Source organism: Quercus suber, unplaced genomic scaffold (assembly GCF_002906115.3).
Source record: "Quercus suber isolate HL8 unplaced genomic scaffold, Cork oak 2.0 scaffold_140, whole genome shotgun sequence".
NCBI classification, from domain to species: Eukaryota; Viridiplantae; Streptophyta; class Magnoliopsida; order Fagales; family Fagaceae; genus Quercus; species Quercus suber.
Window position 1 is genome coordinate 183,513 of NW_027069601.1, and position 10,265 is coordinate 193,777.

General features: G+C 39.1%; 1 protein-coding gene across 1 annotated transcript; it reads right to left on the bottom strand.

The window, feature by feature from the left end:
- Positions 1-839: 839 nt before the first annotated feature.
- On the bottom strand, positions 840-2,666 carry LOC112038022 (uncharacterized). Its single transcript, XM_065776715.1, has one exon. The coding sequence runs from the start codon at positions 2,664-2,666 to the stop codon at positions 840-842; it is 1,827 nt and encodes a 608-aa protein (XP_065632787.1).
- Positions 2,667-10,265: the final 7,599 nt, after the last annotated feature.

The window sequence follows — 10,265 nt, forward strand, 5'->3', positions numbered from 1 at the left end:
GGTAGGCTGAATATTTGTTTAGCTGGTGACAAAGGATTGATGGCCTTAAGCTCTCATCTCCTAAAATTCCACATAAACCAGCATGCCTAAGGACAAAAATAAGTAAGATCATGATATATCTCCCCAAAATGTTTCCAGTAGTCAACCAAAAAATATAGAGATCTTTTACAAAAACTGAAGCATATGAGAGAAATTTAAGAGTTCAAACAAAGATATACTCTCACAAAGAAAAGTAAGGCTCAAAAACTCTCCTATGGGTTGAGTTTCAGCTTATATCTAGCTTGTTCATGATCCATGCATATCCAACATCCAACCGTCCGCTAACCTGGCTATTGTGCTCAAAAGTTTCCAATTGTGCTCTTCATGAAAGAGTCTTAATATAACAAATAGTATAACCAACTCAGCATTATTCATTCCATCACATGATATAAAAATAAAGCTTATAACTCTTCTGCATTCAAATTCAAGGTTTTTTTTTTTTTTTTTTAATTTCTTTTTTATAATAATTGAAAAGTTGCAACCAAAAAGAAAGGAAAAAAAATTAATGCAAGGTGCAGCAAAATGTGTAGACCTCTACCCCCAACTAAAATATTGCATTGTCCTCAATGTATCAAAGCCAAAATAAATTCAAGTATAAAGGGAAGAAGTTACCTTAAGCATTTGAATTTTTTTTTTTTTTAAATTTCTTTCACACCTACAAATGTTAGCTCACAAAAGAAAAATAATAACAAAACAAAAAAACAAAAAGCATAAACAAAAACAAAAACAAAAACAAAAGGCAAAAAAGAAAAAAAAAATTAAAACAAATATGGTACAACTTCATAAGGCTCTTTCAGAGTTCACGTAGCATCCCAATAGGCAGGGATCTCCAGTGACATAGACTTCTCCTCTGGTATAACTCCCCCTAAGAATGGTTTTACCCTTTGTCCATTTACTTTCAAAATCCTACCATCCTTAGGGTCCTCAACTACTACAGTTTCATGGTTAAACACTTCCCTTACAATGAAAGGGCCATCCCACCTAGGTTTTAACTTACCTGGGCCTAAATATGCATATTTAAGACCACCGGGCAGCGGCTTAAACTCCAGCTGTGGTGCCTCTTCACTTGAATGCACGAGCTTTTTTTCATTTTCTAGTAGCTCCTCAAAGTAAGGCTTCCATCCTTTATTAATTGCCATCATCTGTTGTTCTTCCAAAACCTGTGAGGATTCCAACAAAGAAAAATTTTCAGATACATGAATATCACATTCTAAATCATAAGAATCAACAGAATTATTAAGAAGAGCTTCAAGAGGATCAGAAAAACAATTCTTATTAAACTCTTCTTGAACCACCGCCTCAATGAGGTTCACATAAGCACAATCATCATCCTCATGTGGTTGTTTAGCCACATGAAATATGTTTAGCTCCAAAGTCATGGAACCAAAAGTGAGTTGCATCCTTCCATTCCTGCAATTAATTAAAGCATTAGCTGTGGCAAGAAAAGGTCTACCCAAAATAATAGGGGTATGAACACTAGGATGTAAAACAGGTTGGTAATCTAGAACAATAAAATCAACAGGATAATAAAATTGTTCAATTTTCACCAACACATCCTCAACAATCCCTCTCGGTTCCCTTACAGAGCGATCAGCCAACTGTAAAGTTATTGAAGTAGGTTTCAACTCACCAAGTCCAAGTTTTTGATATACACTGAAAGGGATCAAATTAACACTTGCCCCAAGATCTAGCAATGCATGCTCCATGATGTAATCTCCAATAGTACAAGAGATTGTAGGACAACCTGGATCCTTATACTTTGGTGGGGTCTTATGTTGAATAACTGCACTTACCTGTTCTGTTAGGAATGCGGTCTTCTTCACATGATGCTTTCTCTTGATGGTGCATAGATCCTTAATTACCTTGGCATATGCAGGCACTTGCTTGATAACATGCAATAATGGCAAATTTATCTTGACTTGATGCAAATGCTCTAATATCTCAGATGCGGTGTCCAATTTCCTAGGTAATTTTAAGGCTTGTGGAAATGGTGGAGGGATTGGGCATTGTTCAATTTCACCAAATTCAAGTGACTCAGTTTCATCCTTCTCTTTTTCAACTGGGGTCTCCTTAGATTTCTTAGTTACTAAAGGAGAACTTTTATCAATCTCTTTACCACTCCTCAAAATGGTCACAGCTTTTACTTCCTCATGTTTATCCTTAGAGCCAATTTTTAGATTTTGATTGATGGGATTGGGTTGAGTTTGGGAAGGAAGCTTCCCTCTCTCTATCCCACTCAATGAATTTGTAAGCCTAGTTATATGACTCTTGGTCTCTCTTACCTCTTCATCTAGCCTAGTGAGCATGGATTCAAACTTTTGATTTTGTTCACTTTGCCTTTGGATGAAAGTACTAAGTGCATCCTCCAAGGAAGTTCTAGATGATGATGATGCATGTGGTGAATTAGAATTCCTTGGAGCAGGAGGATTCAACACATTGTCACTCTTATAACTCAAATACGGATGGTTTCGCATATTTGGGTTATAATTGTTAGAATATGAAGAATTATTTGGCCAATATGAATTAAATGCATGTACTTGTTCTTCTGGCACATTCAAGAATGATGAAAGTGATGCACATTCATTTGTAGAATGGTTTATCTCGTGACAGATTTTACACACCTCCATTGGGTCCTCTCTAAAGGTAGAACTAACACTCCTACTTCCTTTCATTTTGAGTGCTTCAATTCTTTAGTTAACATGCTAATTTTTGCACTCATGTTATCATCTTCCCTCAACTTGAAAACACTTCCACTAGAAGTGGTAGTGTTAGTTCTAGTCCTATCAGTGGAGTCCATAGGGCAAGGTTCAGTCTATGTGTTAGAGTTTTCAGCAATCTCATCAAGATAATCCATTGCATCTTCGGGTTCTTTTTGTAAAAAGTCCCTTCCGCATGAGAGTTGAACAAACTGCCGGTCCCTAGGTGTAAGTCCTTCATAAAAATAGCTAACCAACCTCCAATCTTCATACCCATGAGTTAGGCAGAAATTGAAAAGATCTTTGTACCTTTCCCAAGCTTGGTATAAGGTCTCATTTTCTCCTTGGACAAAACTAGCTATCCTTCTTTTTACTTGCTGGACTTTGTGGGGAGGAAAATGTTTCTTAAAAAACTCTTTGGCTATCTCCCCCAACTACCTATAGACCTAGGTTTCAAAGTGTAAAGCCAACTTCTTGCCTTATCCTTAAGAGAAAAAGGAAAAAAAAGTAACTTAGCAGTCTCAATAACATTTTCTGCATAGAAACTACTAATTACCTCTTCAAAAGCTCTAACATGGACATAAGGATTTTCATTTTCTTGTCCCCTAAACTCAGGAAGTATTGCTAGTAAACCTTGTTTCAATTCTACATGTGGTGCATTAGGTGGAACATGATGCATGAAGGAACATAATTTTGTGTGAGATGCAACAATTCATACATAGTTCTTCTATTCTCCTCATGATTATTACGTGTTTCATCACCCATGATTGATGAAGAAGGTGAAGGCAAAGGTGTGTCAAAAAGATTACCAAAATAAGTTTCAAAAATTTCTAATCTACCTCTCTTATTTCTAACCCAAATGCTCATGTAACAATGAATCCACAATAAAATAAAAACAAACAGAAAAATAAAACAAAAAAAAGGGAAAAAAATTGGAACGAAGTTACCAATAGAAGAATTTCCACCGGTTGTGCTTTGCTCCCAAAAATTGCCTCTGAACACGCAACAGCTCCCCGGCAACGGCGCCAAAATTCTTGCTCACTCCCAAGTGCAGGAGATCGTAGCAATATAATTCTCGGAGTACCGAGGTCGAACACAAGGAGCAGGGTAAATTCAAAGACAATATAATTAAACAGTAATTTGGGTGAAGAATAAAAATATTTTTGCTTGGTGATTGTTAACAAGAATAATAATAAAAAATGATTTAAATCAATAATGTAAATACTAGGGCATCGGGGTGTTTCCCTATATCGATATGAAATTCTTTGTGATCTAAGAAAATATATATTTCATAATTGATTGTTCTTATACAATTAAAAACTTATGATTCGGTTGAACTGAGACAATTCAAGAACGCATGATAACCTTGATTAATAATGCGGTTAGAAAAGTTTTCAGAAAAACCCATTCACTTTAAAACATGATTTCTATTTGAAACTATTAGAAATTCCTCTAAACAATAAGAAAAACATGATTGAATTTATTGAAAGCATGGAAGAACTAATACATCAAAAGAAATCTAATTGAACAATCAAATATGTCATTGATAAAATCCTAGAAAGAATCACATTAAATATTCATACCGTAGAGAAAAAACATAACCCCTAGCCCTAGCAAAGAGTTTAGGCTGCCATTAGAGAAAGAAAAATACAAGGTTTTCTTTCCAAAATTCGTTCACCGCCTCCCTCTAAAACCCTAATGTCTAAGTCTCCAAAGAAAATAAAACTTTTCACTATTTAAATTTCCGTCCAAGTTTACAGCAGTAACTTGTGAGTTAATTTTGGCCTTCAAAAATTGAGAATTTCGAAAAACTCAAAACTGAAAAGTTGTAGATATTTAAGTCACGGTTCCAACTCATCTAGTCTTGTGTCAATTGGATTTTTGAGGAGAGAGATACGCCCAAAATACTGATCAGTACTCAAATCAGATTTTTCCTTTTCAGATTCTGCCTCTTTGATTTCTTTCCTTATTTGATGCTTCCAATCATGTTAGATGATCGAAGCACTCCAGCTGCACCTCCTTAGACATTTAGGCATGGTCCTTTAGCTCCACTTTAATTTTAGTTTGGCCTCCATTCTCTCACAAATTTCTATAAACTCATCTTTCTCACAAGATTTCCTGAAAGTAGAAAATTACACACAATGAATAGCATCTTATTCAAGAAATTATGTAAAGATAAATAATAGGGACTAATACAAATCATGGCTTAATTATACAAATTAAGCATAGTAATAAGGAGATAACACCCACATAAATATATAACAAGTACACATTTTAAGGCGTTATCAACCTTCTACTATCCCTTATCTCTAGTGGTGTATCTTCGTTAGGAAGTCTTATTAGAGCTCTATATAATTTCGGGAGCCCCTTAAGGACGACCTTGAAGTATCTATGAATAGTCTCAATTTATCTATGGAACCGACTACCAATTACATGAAACCTCATATTATGACCAATAATGTGTAAGAAAATTAGCACTTGCTCCATAACGGACATGTGAATAGTTGGGCATATGTGCTTCCCCTCAGTGAGGATGTGACATAAGTGGTGAAAAGCTATAGGCTTCATCCTAATTTGACTCACACAAAATCTCTCACTTCCATACAGAATACTATTTATGTAATGCTCTCTTTCGGCTACATGATTAACATAAGGCGCCTTAGGCGAGTCTACATCATAATTTCCTTACCAATGCAACCCCCATAAGGAGGATAGATGCAACTGAGGCAAGACCTGTTGCTTTGGTTTTTTTCTTCATCTAAAAAATCATAAACACTATGGTCTAAGAGGTACGTAAACAAGCATGCTATTGATTACACAGTATATAAAAACAACCACAAACAGAAGACAGCAAAGCACACTCTATCAACCAACACAACACTTATGATCTCTAACACAATCAGTATATACAGCCATGCTCAAAGTTTGTTAAACCATCCAAATTCATATAAATGTTATAACAAGCCCAGTTCAATATCAAGGGAAAAAACACAAACACTGTGGCAGTGTGTCTATAGTATTCATAAGGTGCCATATACATTCACTAACAGTTCACAAATCACATTGATAACGAGTACCAAAATTTATGCACATATATTTATGCATAATTGTAACATCAACAACGTACACAACATACTACCATCACAATCAATATTTACACCAACAAATCACATTGCATTCTATTTCTATATAATTGTAACACCAACAAAAGTTAATTTCTTAAATCAATAATTAAATAAAAAATGGATAATTAAAAAAAGTAAATAAATAATTAAATATGTATTTAAATAAATAATTATATATATATATATATATATATAGATCGGATCCAAGATAGTGAGAGTAGCATTTGGGTTATTTAGGGGTTTGAGGGTGGATTTTGGCAAGATGGCTTTAAAGGGATGTGGATCATCTTTTGTAGAGGGTGGGTTGGAGGTGTGTGGATCGGGTTTTGTAGAGGGTGGGTCGTACTGAAATGAGGAGAAATAGTGGAGGAAACTTACCGTGGGTGGATCAGCAGCGCTTATCGAATTGTGGGTGGAGGAAACTCACCGTGGGTGGATTGGCGGCGCTCGTTGGACTGTGGGTGGAGCTCGGATTGGTGTGAGGGAGAGGGTGGAACTGCGTTTGTTGTGAGGGAGAGGGTGGAGCTTGGACTGGCATGAGGGAGAGTGTGAGAACCTTCGAGAGAATGTGTGAGAAGTGGAAATGAATTGAAGGTAAAATAAAAACAAAAATGGTTTTACAGGTGGGAAGGGGTATTTTACGGTCAAAGTGTAAGCAATTTTCAGTTTGACCATATTTTCAGTTGGTGCCAAACACACACATTTGTGTAAAATATTTTCTGAAACTAGTTTTCATGTGAAACAAACACAGCCTAAGTGTTATGGACGATCATCCCTGGTTGTCCATACGTTTCCAAACTATAGATGACCATCCTAATTTGGACTGTTGTAATATCTTATGAGGGGATCTTATTCATGTTTGGAGTGCTTCTATTGCGCTTCTTTTCTTTTGAAACCCGCTAGATGTGATCTGGTCATAGACAACTGTGGGGGGAAAAGGGCTCAATCCAACATAGTGGGCCAAGAGCCCATATGAGGACTACTGTGCGACCGAGAAAAAGGAGATGGTAAGGGCAAGGCCCATCTAGAAGAGGGACCCACAGAGGGAAAAGTGATTACAATCCGAAGAGGTCGCCTTCTGTCCGAAGAGGTTACATTCCTCTGATGCAAATAGTAGGGATCAATTGAACGTATAAAAGGTCAAGATGATTTTTCGAGGACTCCTCCTAATCAAGATAAGCTCTAAGTACACTGAGAGACGATAAGGATGAAGAAATATCTAAAGGGAAAGTTGCTACCACCGTATTTAATGCTCTGAAGCAACTTTTCTGGTCACATTTATGTGGAGAAGACCCCTGAACAGTGTATCCTTACCTACCACCACTCACACAGAGGTAAAGGAGATGCTTGACATGACATATACTCAAGTAAACTCACGGATGAGGTACAAATGGACGATGGAGATGAAGAGAAGGGAGGTTATATAAAGGAAAGAAGCTCCTAACGGAGAAGAGGGAAGGAGGAAGAACTTTGCTGTAACCCTAAGATTTGTATTCACCAGATAATCAATAATATAACTCTTCCGATATCCATTCTTTACGTGTAAATTCATGTTGGTTTGTGCTTGAGGGTTGTGATTCGTTGTTGTTGACCCCATACTTAACCTAGCTCTTTCACCCATACTCTACAAATTCATTGTTTTGGGCTTAGGCCACAAATCCTAACCCTACAATTGGCGCCGTCTGTGGGGAGAGCTCGAGTGTAGGGGGAAGCAGCAGCAGTTGATCATAGCTGAACCAGGGCAACAACCGGCAGAATCTGGGGCGTCCCAACGTATAGACCCTTTTCTCAATTTAGAGCAGAGACAAGACCGTGAAGGCAGTGTGCATACTACACACATTGAACGAACTCAACCTCGTGGCGGAAGTCATGTTTCTCATGCAGAGAAAAACAGCATGCAAATAGAGATTGAAAGGTTAAGAAGGGAGCTACGCCCTGCGAAAAGAAAACGTGCTGCCTCGCATTCTGATGACGACTCGAGTGACGAACAAGACATCACTTATGAACAAAGGTCTCGAACTCCAATCAGTGAATCTTTTTCATATGAGGATGAACATCCTCGCAAGAAGCAACCTCAAAGGCCATCACATGGAGGGGTGGGAAATGATGCCATGAGTAAGGCTTTGAATCAAATCTCCAGGTCACTTTTCACGCGCAGGATTGAAGGAGCGAAGCTTCCTCGGCATTTTAACCAGCCAACCTTCACTATTTACAATGGTAAAACTGACCCTGTGGAACATGTGAGCCATTTTAACTAGAGGATGGCTGTTTACTCCAGAGATGAAGCTCTGATGTGCAAGGTATTCCCTTCTAGTCTTGGACCCGTGGTAATGAGGTGGTTTGACAACCTGAAAGCAGACTCCATCAATTCCTACCAAGAGCTCACTCAAGCTTTTGGTTCACGTTTCGTCACATGCCGAAGGGTGGCCAGGCCCTTGTCTTCTTTGCTATCCTTGAACATGCGTGAAGGTGAGTCCCTTAAGGCGTATTCGGATAGATATTAGGAGATATTTAACGATATGGAGGGCAACTTTGATGCAATGGCCCTAGACACGTTTAAGCTGGGTCTCCCCACTGATCATGGTTTAAGGACATCCTTGTCTGGCAAGCCTGTCACTAACATGCGTCAACTTATGGACTGTATTGAAAAGTATAAAAGGGTTGAAGAAGATCAACAGCAAGGGAAGGGTAAGGATAAGGTTATCCCCCAGGACAGGAAGGACTTCAGGTCGGATCGTTACAACAACAATAAGCCGAGGAGAGATTTCGCTGGGTAGTCGGGCTCAGCAAATGCTCAAGCAGTCAATACAGTGTTCAAAGAGCCAGTTCATCAAGTCCTGGAAAAGATCAAGAATAAATCATTCTTTAGGTGGCCGAGTAAAATGGTAAGGAACCCTGAGAGACGCAATCACAATCTCTATTGTCAATACCATCAAGACCATGGGCACGCCACTGAAGACTGTAGAAGTTTGTGGGATCATTTGGACCAGTTGGTCCGTGAAGGCAGGTTGAGGCACCTTTTGCACCACTCCAGTGGCCGAGGAGGTCAAGTGAATTTTGAGTCCGAGAAGAGAGATTCTACAAAACCTCCATTAGGTACTATTAACGTCATTTTCGCAGCGCCAGGAAGAACAGGGTCTTGGCCGTCCAAAGTTATGTCAGTAGCTCTGATACCAGCAGGGGATATTGGCCGAGATTCGAGGAGCTCTAAACAGGCTGTCCCGCCCGTTTTAGGCTTTTCGGATGAAGATAAAGCTAGAACCATTTAACCTCACGACGATGCTTTAGTAGTCACACTCAGGATCAGGGGATATGATGTGAAGAGGGTGATGGTGGACTAGTGTAGCGCGGTGGAGATTATGTATCCTGACCTCTTCAAGGGGCTGAACCTCAGGCTTGATGACTTAAATCCATACTGTTCTCCCCTGGTCAGCTTCGAGGGAAGGATGGTCACCCCGAAAGTACAAATACGACTGCCCGTACAGACTAGCTCAGAAGTAGTTGAAGTGAACTTCATTGTTGTAGATGTTTATTCCCCTTATACGGCAATTGTAGCCAGACCTTGGTTACACACGCTAGGGGCTGTTTCCTCCACTCTGCATCAAAAAGTCAAATATCCATTCGAAGGGTGCGTTTGTGAAATCCGCAGAGATCAATCCTCGGCTAGGCAATGTTTGGTGGCTGCCATACGACACGAGCTTGAGACTGAATCCTCAGCCAGGGCGGAAGGAGACCTATAGCAGTTAAGGGGTCAGTTATCACCCGTCGAAAGTCTTGATGAAGGCGCTAAATGCAAGGACCTAGTGCAGGTTTTAATTGGGACCAATCCTGAAAGATACTTTCAAATCGGATTTCAGATACCTCAACCAGAGAAGGATGAGCTAATTGATTTCCTTAAAAGAAATATTGACGTATTCGCCTAGAGTACTTATGAAGCCCCAGGAGTGGATCTGGACTTCATTTGCCATCATTTGAGGGTTAACCCACTGAGTGTACCCAAGAAGCAGCCTCTTCGGCGGCCATCCAAAGAGCATGCGGATGCAGTCAAAGAAGAGGTGATGAAGCTCAAAAAAGCTAGGGCTATTAAAGAAGTTTTTTACCCCGAATGGTTAGCAAATACTGTGGTGGTAAAGAAGAAGAGCAGAAAGTGGTGAGTTTGTGTAGACTTCACGGACTTGAATAAGGCTTGTCCTTAGGATCCTTTCCCTATGCCGAAGATTGATCAATTAGTAGATGCTACTGTCGGCCATCCTCGGATGAGTTTCTTGAATGCTTTGCAAGGTTACCATCAGATACCGTTAGCCCCAGATGACTAGGAGAAAACCGCTTTTTTTAACCCCATTGGTAATTACCATTATAAAGTGATGCCATTCGGTCTGAAAAACGTAGGTTCTACTTATCAACG